Here is an 18,885-nt window from a genome sequence, read left to right as displayed (position 1 = left end):
AGCACATTACCTACGTTGATGAAGTCTGTTACATTTATCTCCAAACGGCTGCAAACTCATTGGGTTTGCTTCTTGCCAAAACAAAATATCATAAAACATGTTATGCTGTTCATGTCATTATCACAAAGGGAAACTTCTGTGCACTCAAAAATTAAGTGTCAATTTAGCACAACTATTTCACCAATACAGTGTTGCCTTCAATCAAATAAATAAATTAATCAGTTAATTTAATTGAACTGTTGGGGTTACAGAGGGTAAAGGAAGCATTATGAAAGGTAGTCAGTCAGAGTGACCAGGAGGGGTTTTGATTTGTATTTATTACTGATCCCCATTAGCTGCTGCTAAAGCTTCCTGGGGTACAGCAAAATTAAGGCAGTTTATACAATTTTAAAAACATTACAATACATTCACAGATTTCACAACACACTCTGTGCCCTCAGGCCCCTACTCCACCACTACCACACATCTACAGTACTAAATCCATGTGTATGTATAGTGCGTATGTTATCGTGTGTATGCGTGTGTCTGTGCCAATGTTTGTGTTGCTTCACAGTCCCCGCTGTTCCAAAAGGTGTTTTTTTTATCTGTTTTTTAAAATCAAATTTTACTGCTTGCATTAGTTACTTGATGTGGAATAGAGTTCCATGGTGTCATTGCTCAATATAGTACTGTGTGCCTCCCATAGTCTGTTCTGGACTTGGGGACTGTGAAGAGACCTCTTGTGGCATGTCTTGTGGGGTATGCAGGGGTATCCGAGCTGTGTGCCAGTAGTTTAGACGGACAGCTCGGTGCATTCACCATTTCAATACCTCTCATAAATAAAAGTATCGATGAAGTCAATCTCTCCTCCACTTTCAGCCAGGAGAGATTGACATGTATATTATTAATGTTAGCTCTCTGTGTATGTCCAAGGGCCAGCCGTGCTGCCCTGTTCTGAGCCAATTGCAATTTTCCTAAGTCCTTTTTTGTGACACCTGACCACACGACTGAACAGTAGTCAAGGTGCGACAAAACTAGGGCTTGTAGGACCTGCATTGTTGATAGTTTTGTTAAGAAGGCAGAGCATCGCTTTATTATAGACAGACTTCTCCCCATCTTAGCTACTACTGCATCAATAAGTTTTGACCATGACAGTTTACAATCTAGGGTTACTCCAAGCAGTTTAGTCATCTCAACTTGCTCAAATTCCACATTATTTATTACAAGATTTAGTTGAGGTTAAGTGAGTGTTTTGTTCCAAATATAATGCTTTTAGTTTTAGAAATATTTAGGGCTAACTTATTCCTTGCCACTCACTCTGAAACTAACTGTGGCTCTTTGCTGAGTGTTGCAGTCATTTCAGTTGCTGTAGTAACTGACGTGTATAGTGTTGAGTCATCCGCATACATAGACACTCTGGCTTTACTCAAAGTCAGTGGTATGTCGTTAGTAAAAAAAATTAAAAGCAAGGGACCTAAACAGCTACCCTGGGGATTTCCTGATTCTAACTGGATTATATTTGAGAGGCTTCCATTATAGAACACCCTCTGTGTTAGACAAGTAACTCTTTATCCACATTATAGCAGGGGGTGTAAAGCCATAACACATAAGTTTTTCCAGCAGCAGACTATGATCGATAATGTCAAAAGCTGCACTGAAGTCTAACAAGACAGCCCCCACAATCATGTTATCATCAATTTCTCTCAGCCAATCATCAGTCATTTGTGTAAGTGCTGTGCTTGTTGAGTGTCCTTCCCTTGATTTTCCAATATCTAGACTGTTCTCCCAGCACTATTGAGACAGAAAACATAGGGTTCATTAATAGACATGTGTAAGCAGAATAAAGGCTGAGCTCAGGAGAATGTACAGACTGGGTCAGCATGGAGTTAAACACTAGACATGCAAAAACAAGAACGTAAGCGGAAAATGTATGCCGTGCTGTTGTTATAGGCATGAGGAAGTAATTACATAGGTCCTATGACTTAATTTGAAACATGCAATTGCATTATGTATGTCTGCCGTGCTGTTGTAGGCCTGAAGGAAGTCATTGCTTAGTCTTGTGACGAGCATTAAGGCATGTGATTGTATTGTATGTGTATGTCTGTGCCATTATAGGCTTGGGGAGAGCCATTGTGTAGTCCCATGAGTATCATGGGACAGACGCATGCATTTGTGTCAAGAATTGAGACAGAAAGATAATGGTGGCAAGAGGCCAAGGGGTGTTAATCATCTACATAGAGGGGAGTGACCATGTGTGTTATCTGAAAGTGGAAACCTATAAAGTCTGAGGTCTGTGGAAAGAGAATGTGGTTCTTCCATGGAAGTGCACGGCTTTGCTACTTTGTAATAAAGTCTAATTTGAATTCACAAGTTCCAGTAAAGGTCTAATATTTCTGAGTCAATATTCCACAACACTATCAAATCAAATCAAATGTATTTATATAGCACTTCTTACATCAGCTGATATCTCAAAGTGCTGTACAGAAACCCAGCCTAAAACCCCAAACAGCAAGCAATGCAGGTGTAGAAGCACATTGTATCAACCATACAATTTTTTAATTCCTCATCAATCCAAGGAGATTTAACCGTTTTACAGTCATTTCCTTAATAGGTGTGTGCTTATTAGTAACTGGAATAATCAATTTCATAAATGTGTCAAGTCCAGTGTCTGGTTGCTCCTCAGTACACACCACAGACCAGAAAATATTCTAGAAATAGCATTACACAATCAACATCTTGATCAACTCTATGCAAAGGAGAAGTGTCCTGCAGAAGGCTACGACCCCTTCTCTTGTAATGGGGTAGGGCCTTCCCAAGGATGCCGGAATGCACGGACCGTGTTAGTGGGGGAACAGGAAGTTCCGGGCAGGCGTGCACCATTCTCCAGTGTAAAGAAAGCGCCAGAACGGTGCAGTCAAGAAGATTAGCTAAGTGTCCGTTTCTATGTATTACTAAAAGTATGTAATAGCACGTTTAAACTTTCTAATATCAAAATAATGTCATACCATTTTAAGTAATACATCCGTTAATCTATTATCACGTTTGGTAAAGGTTTGATGTGTTTTTGTGTCAAGCCGAGTGAAGAACGTGATAACTATTTTACAAGTTAACGTTAACGTTACATAGTTAGAGCCGTTGGGGTTTGTCTGAGTGGATGTACATCATTTTCTCAAGGTAATTTCATAAAGAATCTATTTACTTGAGATTTCTGAATTCGTTTTGCAAGTTATTGGTTTAGTGTAAAATTCACGAGCTGGTAAAATGGCGGCACCACTCGGTCTGCGTCAACGGATTTCTTTATTGTTTTATTGCAACAATAATAACAATATTCACGTCAATACAGGGACATTCCTGTGAATACAATGGAACAAATTTAAAGTGCAGCCAGTGAGGGTGCAGCAGAGAGAGGGTTGCACTACTGTTTTGAAGCTGAATGTAATGATTATCAATTTTTCTACATGTGTACTAAATTTCAGATGCATTAACGTTACGTTGTTTCTATCTTTATCTATATATGTTACTATGGTGTGAACAGAAATACTATCGGTTTTGATAGAAATAATACAGTGAAGACAATGTTATCCAGCACGATAGTTCATAGTGTTGCCTAAAACAAACGGTAACCTTGTACTAAATGGTTTTTGTCATTTATGCATTTGTGAATTCAGGAAATCTACTATAGATTAAGTGCACTTAAGTTGTGTAGCCTGATTTTAAAGTGTATACTTTGTCTAATATGAATTAATTCATGTTTTGTTGTCAATGTTTAGCTACTAGATCTATTGAAATGAGATCAGTGCTTGACTTGGACAGGAGCTCATCAGAGCTGAGTACCGTCACCTCAAATTTCTACTGTTTGAGCTCATGTTCCTCTTATAGAATATCAGCTCAAAAGTATTGTGGAGCTTCTGCACATAAATATAAACAATATTTTTAGAAAATAAAGTGGCAGAAATGTCAAGACTAACTTTTGTGTCCGTTTCTCTTTATTACTACAGGCCAACTCAGATTAAGTCTGAGGCCGGTAACATCAACAGTGAGGACAAACCCAGCCTGCCTCTCTCCTTCCACACTGAGTCCAATCCTACAGTCACTGGGTTCTGATTGTGACAGTGGAGCCCAGTTTGCACTGCAGGATCCAGAGATGGCATCAGTGAAGCTGGAAGACTGCAGTCAAACACTGGAGCTGAATGTCAACATTAAAGATGAAGAAGAAGAGGAGAAGATTGGGACATCTGTTAATCATGGTAAGAGCAGGTTCTATCTAACTAAGTTTGTTGTTCGTTCCAACTTCCCACTGTGTATGAAAAGTTGCAGTAGAACTGTTTCATGATGAACTGTTTCAATGAGAAGGTAGATGTTATTTCATGCTACTGACACTTGCATGGTTTGATACCAGTTTTTGTATACAGTTGAAGTCGGAAGTTTACATACACCTTAGCCAAATACATTTAAACTCAGTTTTTCACAATTCCTGACATTTAATCCTAGTAAAAATTCCCTGTCTTAGGTCAGTTAGAATCACCACTTTATTTTAAGAATGTAAAGTGTCAGAATAATAGTAGAGTGATTTATTTCAGCTTTTATTTCTGGGTCAGAAGTTTACATACATTCAATTCGTATTTGGTAGCATTGCCTTTAAATTGTTTAACTTGAGTCAAACGTTTCGGGTAGCCTTCCACATGCTTCCCACAATAAGTTGGGTGAAATTTGGCCCATTCCTCCTGACAGAGCTAGTGTAACTGAGTCAGGTTTGTAGGCCTCCTTGCTCACACACGCTTTTTCAGTTCTGCCCACAAATGTTCTATAGGATTGAGGTTAGGGCTTTGTGATGGCCACTCCAATACCTTGACTTTGTTGTCCTTAAGCCATTTTGCCACAACTTTGTAAGTATGCTTGGGGTCATTGTCCTCATGATGCCATCTATTTTGTGAAGTGCACCAGTCCCTCCTGCAGCAAAGCACCCGCACAATATGACGCTGCCACCCCCGTGCTTCACGGTGGGGATGTTGTTCTTCGGCTTGCAAGCCTCCCCCTTTTCCCTCCAAACATAACAATGGTCATTATGGCCAAACAGTTATATTTTTGTTTCATCAGACCAGGGGACATTTCTCCAAAAAGTACGATCTTTGTCTCCATGTGCAGTTGCAAAACGTAGTCTGACTTTTTTTTGTTTGTGGTTTTGGAGCAGTAACTTCTTCCTTGCTGAGCGGCCTTTCAGGTTATGTCAATGTAGGACTCGTTTTACTGTGGAAATAGATACTTTTGTACCCGTTTCCTCCAGCATCTTCACAAGGTCCTTTTCTGTTGTTCTGGGATTGATTTGCAAAGTACGTTCATCTCTAGGAGACAGAACGCGTCTCCTTCCTGAGCGGTATGACGGCTGCGTGGTCCCATGGTGTTTATACTTGCATACTATTGTTTGTACAGATGAACGTGGTACTTTCAGGCGTTTGGAAATTGCTCCCTAGGATGAATCAGACTTGTGGAGGTCTACAATTCTTTTCCTGAGGTCTTGGCTGATTTCTTTTGATTTTTCCCATGATGTCAAGCAAAGAGGCACTGGGTTTGAAGGTATGACTTGAAATACTTCCACAGGTACACCTCCAATTGACTCAAATGATGTCAATTAGCCTATCAGAAGCTTCTAAAGCCATGACATAATTTTTGGGAATTTTCCAAGCTGTTTAAAGGCACAGTCAACTTAGTGTGTGTGAACTTCTGACCCACTGGAATTGTGATAGAGTGAATTATAAGTGATATAATTTGTCTGTAAACAATTGTTGTAAAAATTGCTTGTGTCATGCACAAAGTAGATGTCCTAACCGACTTGCCAAAACGATCGTTTGTTAACAAGAAATTTGTGGAGTGGTTGAAAAACGAGTCAATGACTCCAACCTAAGTGTATGTAAACTTCCGACTTCAACTGTAAATCCCTCTCGGTCAAGGTGACTTTTATCAATATTTGGCTCTCTTTCTTCTCAGATTATATAATGCTAATTAGCATCAAAGTAGACATCATGCAAAACGTATCACTGCAAGCTCCTGCATGTCATCTCTAGCTGACACCTTTGCTAACAGGTATTATGTCAATAAAAAAATTGCACAAGACAGTTCACATAATTGTCTATTTAAATAAATGGAGCTTATTTATAAACAACTAAATTTGGCTTACATAATTAACCCAGAGATCCTTACTTTTGCCTCGATTCGGCACTCTTGTCCAGATCATCATGGCGTTTGTAGGTCCTTATGATAGCCACATTAGCAGCTAATTAAAATTTCATTTTTGTGGTTGGTAAGTACAGGTGAATATATTGATAAAAGTCACCCTGTCCTAGAGACATTTACATGCTTATCAAAACGTCAACCAGGGTAAGCCTACATGAAACACAGCCCTTATTTTAAGTGTTTCTAAAATCCTCTGGGGAAAAATGAATGGTGGAAAAATGATTGGAACCATTTCCCTGTTTGACTGCTAGGTTTTATGCGTATTAGGATTTATACTGTGGTACTCTATTAGTATGCAGCTACTCGAGGCTAGTGGGGTGTGGATGAGCTGGGACACGCGGACCAGAAAAAAAGTGGAATGGGGGATTGCAGTGGGGGATTGTACAAGCCTTCTGGAAGATCTGATTAAGAGAAGATGGTGGACCAGAAAATAAGGAGAGAAGTGGAATATGTTTTGAGTGAATATGGAATGGAGGATCACACAGAGCCTTTAGAAGAGCTACAAGAGGAAAGTGAATGTGACAAGAGTGAGGATGAATTAACTGCGATGGACAATAAATACTTACATGTTTATACTGGAATGAGCGTTCTTTCCACAAATTCACTTGAATATAATGTAAAGTGAATTTCTTCACGTTTCTGAGTAAATCCTATAACATGCACTGCGGGAACACAGTGACATTTTCTTACAGAACTTCCTAGATGGACGCGACTGTGCAAATGATGACCCCCGAGAAGGAGCTGAGTGTAGAGGGAAGTTGAGTTGGTGAAGGTAACTCGGAGGGAACTCATAATGATTTCTCCTATGTCCAGCAAGCGCTCCGGATTTCGCGATTGGGGACAAGAATTGTGACTCAAATTGCTCTCCGGAACAGGGCGACATTAAAAGGAGTGATATTGAGATTAGGTTTAAGTGTTAAGGGGGAGCAGTTGAAATGGAAGATTCCAGGTGTCTGTGACGCCTGTCGTTTGGTGAGTCTTAGATCCGGTGTAGAGCGTGGGGAAACAGAAGACATCTGTCATGCTGAGTTTTGATGCAGAGTCTCTGCCAGATAAGGTGAAGGTAGGAAGTGTCAGTTATCCCATGAGCGCTTTTGTTCCATAAACACTACAGTGTTTTAGGTGTCATTCATGGGCCTGTTGCAGCAGTGTGTAGGAGTGAGATGCCTAGATGTGAGAAGTGTGCATAGGGTTGCAAAGGGTCGGAAGCTTTCCAATACATTTCCATGGGAAGTTGAGCCATGGAATTTTTTGGTATTTTGCTTAAATTCCTCAAAAAAGTTAGTTTATAACAGTGATTTTTTTCTGGGATACACATAAGGCAATTCTAGGTCTTGTGGCATATTTTGGATCTTGCACACTAATGAGATGCTATTGAGCCCACACTACTACACTGTCTGAGCCAAGGACTACATGCTTTCTGGTACGTTTTGATTACAATACTGGGTGAATATATTTTATGACATATTATTTTTTGTTAACTAGTAAATAGTAACCTACAGCAAAGTGTGTGTGTTTGCTAGTTAGTTGTTTCTACCATGTGGGTTTTGGCTTGTTTGAGCCTGCTAACTGAGTGTTAATTCATCTGTTTCCATACATGTTTCATTCGTTTTTTTTATCTTACCAAGGAGTTGTTTAATCTAACTGCTTAACTATTTATCTGTACATGGAATTGTATTTGTTTTGTTTTTTACTCCTTTGTTTCTAATCTTTACAGGAAAATGCCACAGGCACTTTCTGATGTGTGGAGACATTTCACTGCAGCTAATGTAGAAGGAAAAGCTGTGTACATTTGCAATTACTGTGCCAAATCATATGTGAAGAATGCAGCTAAGATGCAGAATCATCTGGCCAAGTGCATAAAGTTCCCTCAGCTCTCACACAAGCAACCTCTGACAAAAGTCCCTCAACTTCTATTCAAGGTGAAAATGATGAATCAGTCACCTTATCGATAGCAACAGCTCATGGTCCTCCTGGAATCAGAAGTTTTTGTTGACTCATTGGAGGAACGTAGTCAGAGAAATGCTGATGAATGTCTTGCTCGAGCTGTGAATGCAACTGGTTCACCTCTGATGCTCACAGGCAATGTGTATTAGAAGAGATTTCTGAATGTTCTTCACCCAGCATACACCCCTCCAACCAGACATGCTTTATCTACTAATTTGCTGGATACAGAGTTCAAGTGAAGGTCCAGCAAATCATAGAGAAAGCAGACTGTATTGCAATCATCTCTGATAGGTGGTCGAATGTTCGTGGGCAAGGAATATTTAACTACATCATCTCCACCCCTCAACCAGTATTCTATAAGAGCACAGACACAAGGGACAACAGACACACCGGTCTCTACATTGCAGATGAGCTGAAGGCAGTCGTCAATGACCTTGGACCACAGAAGGTATTTCCACTGGTGACAGACAATGCTTCGAACATAAAGGCTGCTTGGTCTAAAGTGGAGGAGTCCTACCCTCACATCACACCCATTGGCTGTGCTGTTCATGCATAGAATATGCACGTCAAGGACATCATGGCACTGAAAACAATGGATGCACTCTTCAAGAGAGCGAAGGAAATGGTTAGGTATGTGAAGGGTCATCATGTTATAGCAGCAATCTACCTCACCAAGCAAAGTGAGAAGAATAAGCACCACATTGAAGCTGTCCAGCAATACCCGTTGGGGTGGTGTTGTCATGTTTGACAGTCTCCTGGAGGGGAAGGAGTCTCTCCAAGAAATGGCCATATCACAGTCTGGCGGTATGGACAACTCCATCAAGAGGATCCTCCTGGATGATGTATTTTGGGAGAGAGTGTTAAGCAGCCTGAAACTCCTGAAACCTATAGCAGTAGCGATTGCACGGATTGAGGGAGACAATGCCATACTGTCTGATGTTCAGACTCTGTTTGCAGATGTAAGAGAAGAAATTTGTACTGCCCTGCCCACTTCACTGTTGCTCCAAGCAGAGGAAACTGCAGTTCTGAAATACATCAAAAAGCGTGGAGACTTTTGCCTGAAGCCCATACACGCCGCAGCATACATGTTGTACCCCAAGTATGCTGGCAAGAGCATCCTGTCTGGTGCAGAGATCAAGGCCTATGGTGTCATCACTACTGTGTCTCGCCACCTTGGCCTGGATGAGGGCAAGGTTCTTGGCAGTCTGGCGAAGTACACTTCCAAGCAAGGGCTTTGGGATGGAAATGCAATATGGCAGTCGTGCCAACATATCTCATCAGCCACCTGGTGGAAGGGACTTTGTGGATCTGAGACTCTTTCCCCATGTTGCCTCCAAATCCCACCAACATCAGCCGCCTCAGAGCGCAACTGGTCCTTGTTTGGGAACACACACACCAAAGCACGCAACAGGCTGACCAATACAAGGGTTGAAAAATTGGTGGCCTTCTGGCCAAATTTGAGGCTTTTTGGGCCTGACAACGAGCCATCCTCAACAAGGTTGGAAAGTGGCCGTGAAGATGAGGCCTCAGAGTCCTATGTTCAAGAGGTGGACATTGAGGAGGTCCAGGGAGAAGACATGGAAGCCTGAGAGGAAGAAAACCAACGCTTTAGTTTCTAGACTATCAGTTGCCACACGTTCTCGACTGTAGACATGCCTTCTGATTTGGCTACATACAATCCACAGCTTGGCTATTTTTTTTAAATTAGCTATTTATCCTCTGGCTAAATTATAGGTTTACTCCTGGTGTAATATTGGGAATTACTTCATTTCTCAGACTGCGGAGTGCTGCAGCACCTCAACACACTTCCCACAGCTATTATTCTATTAGGAGATAAATGAAGAAGTGCAATGCTGGAGAGATGAGTTGGCGGCGCATGTCTATAACAGCACAGAGAGGGAGAGAGATGATAGAAAGTTAATCTCATTTTAGTTCTGTGAGAGATACAGGCGTGCTTCTCTCTCACCACAGCAATGGTCACGCCTTGGTCTACATAGGCTACAATGTTTCACAAACCATAAACCCGGGACGGCCCAACATGAATAAATTCTTAGAATATCAGGCACGTTTTCATATTACGATTTTTAGGGGGCATGACAATTACAGAGGAATCCAAATGTAACTACTCTGATTGCTTTTATGAGGATTTCTACATTGCAAACATTGGAAATTATTTTTCATGCTATCTGATCCTGGCAAATGGGTTCCGGAACGAAAGACTACAGAACTGAGAGGTGCTGGAGGATCCGGCTCAATTAAGCACCGCCCTTCTCATATAATGGGGTATGGCCATCCCAAGGATCTCTGAATGCGCGGACAGTTGCACCAAAGTCTTTTTATAACTAAACAAAAATAGACCACAACCAGTTGTTTCCAATAGGAACAGATTAGTCATATTGGGCAGAGTCAAGCACGAGCTAACAAGATCCTATTGGCGCGTTCTAGTACATATTTATGTTAGGGAACTCCTCTGTGAAGTGCTCGTGTACAATAACTCAATTTGCCTTTCCTTTCCTTCTAAACAATGCTATAAAAAAATTACTTTTGCAAAGAGTAAAATCTACAAAACGTAGTCCACTCTGTTCATAACAGATTTTAGTTCTGGGAACAGAAAACTGTATCAGATGTTTCATCGATTAGAACATTTGTAGAATGTCGTCCAAAATCCATCTCGTTCCTTCTTTGGTTTGGTGTAAAATTCACGAGCTGGTAAAATGGCGCTGTCCCCTCGGTCTGCGTCAACGGACTTCGGTGCTGGTGCAGAGAGACAATTTCAGGGTCTCACAACAGGTTTGAAGCTGAATGTAATGATTATCATGTGTTGTAATATTCAGACACATTCAGTTGTGTCTATCTTTATAAATGTTACTATGATGTAAATGGGAAATATCATTGGTTTTTGATGTGAAATAATACAGTGGTATTATTATTATTAAGGTTATTCAGGAAAATAGTAGATAGTGCTGCCTAAAACAAACTGTAACCTTGAACTAAATGTTTTTGTCATTTCTGCATTTATGTGAATTTGGGAAATCTACTATAGATCATTCTATAGTCGTTGTGTAGATTCATTTTAAAGCATGTACTTTGTATAATTTGAATGATTTCATGTTTTGTTGTCAATGCTTAGCTGCCTGATCTGTTGAAATGACTTGGACAGGAGCTCACCGGAGCTTAGTACCGGCACCTCAAATTTCTAGTGTTTGGGCTCATGTTCCTCTAAAAGAATATTAACTCAACAGTATTGTGGAGCTCCTGCATCTAAATATAAACGGTACCGGGACCTATTTCAGTCTAAGTCAAGCACTGAATTAGATAATTGAGAAGAAGAAATATAATATATTTTTAGAGAATAAAGAAAGTGCCTGAACTGTCAAGACAATAACTTTTGTGTCTGTTTCTCATTATATCTACAGGACGACGAGAATTAAGTCTGAAGCCGGTAACATCAACAGTGAGGACAAACCCAGCCTGCCTCTCTCCTTCCACACGGAGTCCAAACCTACAGTCACTGGGTCCTGATTGTGACAGTGGAGCCCAGTTTGCACTGCAGGGTCCAGAGATGGCATCAGTGAAGCTGGAAGACTGCAGTCAAACACTGGAGCTGAATGTCAACATTAAAGATGAAGAAGAGGAGGAGAAGATTGGGACATCTGTTTCTTATGGTAAGATCAGGTTCTATCTAACCAAGTTTGTTGTTCGTTCCAACTTCCCACTGTGCATGAAAAGTTGCTGTAGAACTGTTTCATGATGAACTGTTTCAATGAGAAGGTAGATGTTATTTCATGCTACTGACACTTGCATGGTTTGACATCAGTATTGCCAGCATTTGTTTTATTCACTGGGCTATCTGGAGTGCTCAGAGAGTAGACTAAAGAAGTGAAGTAGACAAACTGCCAGTGTTTTGAAGTTCTATGAAATTAGTCTGTGTAGTTACTAACCCTTGTGATGGTGAGTGGAGGATGACACGCCCCTTTTTAGCTTTCACGTCTTATCGACTTTTAGAATAGTTTTATTCCCCTGTAGTGTACAGCCAACTGATATGAATACATATGTCACCCGGCTACAGCCGGAAGCGGACTGGCCACCTCTTTGGGCCTGTTTCCTCTACATTTCTTCCAAAGTTCCTGCTTTCTAGGGAGTTTTTCGTGGCCACTGTGCTTCTACATCTGCATAGGTTGCTCTTTGGGTTTTTAGGCTGGGTTTCTGTAAAGCACTTTCTGACAACTGCTGATGTAAAAAGGGCTTCATAATATACATGTGATTGACATGTATATCACACCAACTGACTGGTTCTTCTGATGTTGTTCACACAGGAGACCATGTTGAGACATTCTCTATATCCGGAGAGCAACAACAGGAAGATCACAGAGCTAAGAGGTCTCACCACTGCCCACATTGTGAAGAGATTTTCTCAATTTTATCAAAGCTAAAAATACACCTAAAAATACACACAGGAGAGAATCTGTATTCCTGTACTGACTGTGGGAAGAGATTCACAACATCAGGGAATCTGACGGTTCATCAGAGAGTGCACACTGGAGAAAAGCCTTACTCCTGCTCTGACTGTGGGGCGAGTTTCTCTCGACTGGGCCACTTAAAAACACATGAACATATACATACAGGAGTGAAGCCTTACTCCTGCTCTGATTGTGTAAAATGCTTCACAACATCAGCTGAGCTAAAAGTTCATCAGAGAACACACACAGGAGAGAAGCCTTTCTTCTGCTCTGACTGTGGAAAGAGTTTCTCTCAACTTTCCCATTTAAAAACACATGAACGTATACATACAGGATTGAAGCCTTACTCCTGCTCTGACTGTGTAAAATGCTTCACAACATCAGCTGAGCTAAATGTTCATCAGAGAACACACACAGGAGAGAAGCCTTTCTTCTGCTCTGACTGTGGAAAGAGTTACTCTGTACTGTGCAACTTAAAAACACATGAACGTATACATACAGGAGTGAAGCCTTATTCCTGCTCTAACTGTGGAAAGAGTTTCTCTCGACTGGAGATCTTAAAAACACATGAACGTATACATACAGAAGTGAAGCTTTACTCCTGCTCTGACTGTATAAAATGCTTCACAACATCAGTTGAGCTAAAAGTTCATCAGAGAACACACACAGGAGAGAAGCCTTACTCCTGCTCTGACTGCGGAAAGAGTTTCTCTCTACTGAGAACTTTAAAAACACATGAACGTATACATACAGTGGTGAAGCCTTATTCCTGCTCTAACTGTGGAAAGAGTTTTTCTCAACTGGGCCACTTAAAAACACATGAACGTATACATACAGGAGAGAAGCCTTACTCCTGCTGTGACTGTGTAAAATGCTTCAAAACATCAGCTGAGCTAAAAGTTCATCAGAGAACACACACATCAGAGAAGCCTTGCTCCTGCTCTGACTGTGGGAAGAGTTTTTCTCGACTGGACCTCTTAAAAACACATGAACGTAGACATACAGGAGTGAAGCCTTACTCCTGCTCTGACTGTATAAAATGCTTCACAACATCAGCTGAGCTAAAAGTTCATCAGAGAACACACACAGGAGAGAAGCCATACTCCTGCTCTGACTGTGGAAATATTTTCTCTCAACTGGGCCACTTAAAAACACATGAACGTATACATACAGGAGTGAAGCCTTACTCCTGCTCTGACTGTATAAAATGCTTCACAACATCAGCTGAGCTAAAAGTTCATCAGAGAACACACACAGGAGAGAAGCCATACTCCTGCTCTGACTGTGGAAAGAGTTTCTCTCGACTGGGCTACTTAAAAACACATGAACGTATACACACAGGAGAGAAGCCTTCCTCCTGCTCTGACTGTTGAAAGAGTTTCTCTTGAATGTGTCAGTTAAAAAGACACCAAGGTAAACATAATCTGATCTGATCTGTAGATTTTTTTTTTTAAACAACAGCTGAGCTAAAAGGTCATCAGTGGACAGACACAGGAGAGAAGCCTTATTTCTGCTCTTAATGTGGCAAGAGTAACTCAAGAAAATGTGAAAGTCACCAAGTAAAATACTACTTGAGTTAAAGTCTAAGTATTTGGTTGTAAATAGACTTAAATATCAAAAGTAAAAGTATGAGTAATTTCAAATTCCCTAAATTATCCTCTCCTGCAGGGGTTGGCAATTCTAGTCCTCGAGGGCCTGATTCGTGTCACAGTTTTGCCCCAGCCCCAGCTAACACACCTGACTCCAATTGTCACCTAATCATGATCTTCAGTTTAGAATGCAATTTGATTAATCTGTTGCGTTTGCTAGGGATGGAGAAAAAGTGTGACACCAATCAGGCCCGAGGACTGGAGTTGCTCACCCCTGCTCAACGGGATGGGTGTCCCTAAACCGGGACGGTAGTTGCTAACATGTGCTAATGTGACTAGAATGATGTTGTATACAACAGACAACTTTCTGGGACATAGACATGTCTTTATATCGGCAGAAACCTAAAATTATTGTTAATCTAGCTGCAGTGTTCAATTAACAGTAGCTATGACAGTGAAAAAATATCATGCTATTGTTTGAGGAGAGTGCACAACAACAAAACATATCTAAACATCATTGCTAATCAGATGCATCCCTTCATGGCAGCACTGTATCCATCTGCAAGTTGATTTTCAGCAGGATTATGCATTATGCCACAAGGCTTGTCCAGGAATGGTTCCAAGAACATTACAGTGAATTCAGATTACTCAGTTCACTGTAATCGTGCATCTGTCGGAGGAGATGGAACGAGCAATTCGGAGTAGATCCACTCCCAGCCAACTTGACACAATTGTAGGAAGCATTGGAGTCAACATGGACCATCATCCCTCTGAAACGCACACAACACCTTGGACAGTCCATGCCCCAACGATATTAAGGCTGTTCTGAGGACAACGGGGGGTGCAACTCAATATTAGGAAGGTGTTCCTAATGTTTTGTACACCATGTATATCAGATAAAGATGGTGTGATGATCAGTTTTTAGCATTAGTTTGGGTGGATTATTTTATATTACTAAATAACTTTTGTTTAATGATGAACAAGCTATGAATCGACTAGTTGTGTTTATTAAATGTGTCTTTTAATACTAGATTCATTGTTTTAGTCATTGATGATGAATGTATTTGAATAACTGTATTGAAGTTAATTGATCTGGCGGCAGGTAGCCTAGCAGTTAAGAGTGTTGGGCCAGTAACTGAAAGGTTGCTGGTTTGAATCCCGAGCTGACAAGGTGAAAAATCTGTCATTGTGCCCTTACGCAAGGCAATTAACCCTAATTTGTCTTGTAAATCGCTCTGGATAAGAGCATCTGCTTAAATGACAAGAATGTAATGAAAAATGTTTGTACATACATTTTTTTCTCTTGTGTATAATTAAATGAAATAAACTGTTTGAAGTGAAATACTGTATATACAATACACAACATTACCACTTTGTTGACCCTGGTCAGAGGCACAGGACCATAGTAAACTAGACTATGTAGCTGCTGTTGTTAGTAGACTACAGTTTCCATGTAATACAGCATGTCAGATCCCTAATGATTAGGTGTACAGGCTGCTACATTTCTGCTTGTGTCTGTCGGCAGTGATGTGTTATCAGGCTAAATAACCACTATTATGTTGTTTTTGGTTTGCTAGTTGCACCAGTAGCATGGTATGTTCCTGCAATGGTAGTGACCAAAAAACAATATTTGTTTTTTAATGTACTAGGCCTAGGAACATAGAAGAAACTGACAGATGTGTCATAATAGCCTGGAAGTAAAGCTGCACTGGGAGACACATTTGAAATGGAATACATAGAATACATGCAGCAGGGTGGAGAAAAATCACAGTAAAACACAGTTTAAATGTATTGTTGGAAGGGCTGTGGTCTCCATTCATGTAATACATTAAATATATACATCAGATGGTATTGGGGAGCTATTTCATAGGGTTTTCACAGGTACATTATTTACCCATTTCAATCTTATACCAACCAATCCTATGGTTGGTGTGACTGTTATGGTCAGAGCAGACCATACTGATATGCCCTTAAATATTGTAATATGCAACCTGGAATTAAAATGGAAGAGGACCAGTGCTTCGACAGTGTAAGTTGATAAGAACTGCCTAGTTAAATAAAGGTTAAATAAAAACAGCCGAAACAGTTCGGAAGTTTGTGCATATATTATGACGACATTTTGTTTAGTTTTCGTTTTGGGCTTTTTTCGCGCTATTTGTGCCATCACATTTTTCCCTGGGGGCAAGCCAAAGTCGGTAGCCGAAGTCTAAGCCCCTTCATTGGTCATTGGTCAACAGAAGGCTTACGCTCATTGATATAGGCTATAGCAAAAGCCATTTTACTGGTTGAAGTGTTTTTTAAGTATAATGCAGTTGATTTGTGATGATGACACAAACATTATATGAAGCAGGACAGTCATTCAAACCTTAAAATCCAATTATAATTTGTAAACAGAGAAAGGAGTCTATGGCGTCTCAAAATAGACAAACAGTGCTACTGCCACTCTTTTTCTCGTTTTTCAAGCAAAGGTCTTTTAAGGGAGTATGCGAGCACACTCCTTAAGAAGGCTAGGCGAACCTAAGCGATGACAAAATAAGTTTTCTTTATAAAATAAATGAATATTTAGAGCACATGCTTAGAGCAAATGCAACTCCAACTAAATATAACTCCAAAGGAACTCTAATTAAAGGGATAGTTCAGTCAAATTACAAGTGTCCACCTTGGTTTCCTCACCCTGTATACAATCCCAATAATGTGAACGTCAGCAGTGAAGTTCTGAAGATGGAGGACTTTCAGTACAGCAGTGTTCCCCAACCCTGGTCCCAAAGGGGTGTACATGTATGTTTTTGCCCTAACACTCACATACCTTATTCAGTTCAAAGGCTTGAGTTGCTGAGTTAAATCCAGTGTGAGAGTGTTAGGGCAAAAACAAAAAAGCACACCTCTTTGGACCCCCAGGACCAGGATTGGAAAACAATGTAGTACACACCAAAAGGTGTGATGATGCAAATTATATACAATTATAATTTTTCTAATTTGCATAATCATCCCACTTTTTTCTCTGTACTGAAAGTGCTCTATATTGAAAACTTGACTGCTAACATGCAACCTTTTTGGCGTTGTATTAACAGTAGACTAATGAACAAAATACGACAAGAACATTTTTTTAGTTTGTTGTAAAAACCTCCCTTTCATAGCACCTACCGCCCCATTAAAGGAGTAGTTCACTATTTTACAACTTGAAGTCCTGTATGTCAGATTACTTGGTTGGTATTCAGGTGCGAGGTACAGTATGTACTCAGGAGATGAATCTCTGATCTTAGCAGCACCCTTCTTACACCTTCACAGCATTGCATTGTGGTTCTTCAATGTTTCCCTGCCGCTGTTCGAACGGATAAAACATTTGTGGATCTTTAGAAAATGTCTCCTGTTTCTGCCGTTTACATCACGTTGCAATGATTGTTTTGCTAAATGTTTTTGTTGTTGTAGACCTGGCCCAATGGAAACGTGTCCAGTGATGCCATCTCTAGATCCTGCAGTGCAACAAGTCTCCACTGTCACAATCAGGACCCAGTGACTGTAGGTTTAGAATCTGTTTTGAAGGCAGTGTGGAAGGAGAGAGGCAGGCTGGGTTTGTCCTCACTGTCAACTCTGTCTGAGATCAACCTCCTGGTCATCCTCCGTCCAGGCCACACCCCCTCCCATTGTACTGTATGATATGATCACATTTTGAACAATGGCTTCATAAAATGCTGTGGTGCATTGACTAACACAATAGGAAAGGTTTGGTAGATGTGGGACATCACATTTGAGTTCACAGCTCTTTCACTCTGAACATTCATATTAATGACTCACCTTGAAATGGACCATCAATACCAGAGTTCTAGAAGACTATTTACATAATCAACTTGGCATTACAACATCCTGACCCTCAGTATAGTCCTGGGCATATATTGAGCTCCAACAAAGGGGCGTGCAAAAGGTCTGTTGAAATGAATTCTGTAGTGGTGTGAGAAAGGTAACACAAGCTTCCTCTCTGGTTCCATCCCCCAATAGTAACTGGGTCATTATTGGATTGTGGTGGTAATTCTGTCCCTGGACTTTGGCACCATAGAAAAATACAAATAATACATTACAATAATATGCTGACATATGGAATGGTTTAAGAAGGTCATACAATGGATTGTTTAGATAATTATTTATAATTTTAGGACTACATTAGGTATAAAAATATATATATTGAATTTGGCCTTTACTACTATATCCCATTGAAACACATTGAATTACACCTTCATTAAAATACTAATGGTGAAAACTGATCAACACGTCATCAATATCTGATACATTTAGAACAATTTAGTATTTTATTAGGATCCCCAGCGGCTACTCTTCCTGGGGACAAACATGAAACATTAATAATACATAATATACATACAAGCTCTACATTTATCATTAAACAAAAGTTATTTAGTCATATAAAATAATCCACCCAAACTAATGCTAAAAACGGATCATCACATAATCTTTATCTGATATACACTGAGCGTACAAAGCATTAGAAACACCTTCCTAATATTGAGTTGCACCCCCCTTTGTCCTCAGAATTAGCCTCAATTCGTCAGGAAATGGACTGTCCAAGGTGTTGTGTGCGTTCCACAGAGACGCTGGCCCATGTTGACTCCAATGCTTCCTGCAATTGTGTCAAGTTAGCTGGGAGTGGATCTACTCTGAATAGCTCG

General features: G+C 40.4%; 1 protein-coding gene across 1 annotated transcript in view; it reads right to left on the bottom strand.

Annotated features, from left to right (window-relative positions):
- Nucleotides 1-14,859: 14,859 nt before the first annotated feature.
- LOC129845278 (zinc finger protein 883-like) overlaps nucleotides 14,860-18,885 on the bottom strand; it is a 33,062-nt gene continuing 29,036 nt past the window's right edge. The window contains exon 3 of the mRNA XM_055913153.1: nucleotides 14,860-14,876. Coding sequence (XP_055769128.1) covers nucleotides 14,860-14,876 — 17 coding nt within the window. The remainder of the gene's footprint in view (nucleotides 14,877-18,885) is intronic.

The sequence above is a fragment of the Salvelinus fontinalis genome, unplaced genomic scaffold, assembly GCF_029448725.1.
Source record: "Salvelinus fontinalis isolate EN_2023a unplaced genomic scaffold, ASM2944872v1 scaffold_0267, whole genome shotgun sequence".
NCBI lineage: Eukaryota > Metazoa > Chordata > Actinopteri > Salmoniformes > Salmonidae > Salvelinus > Salvelinus fontinalis.
This window is presented reverse-complemented; position numbering and strand designations above follow the sequence as displayed.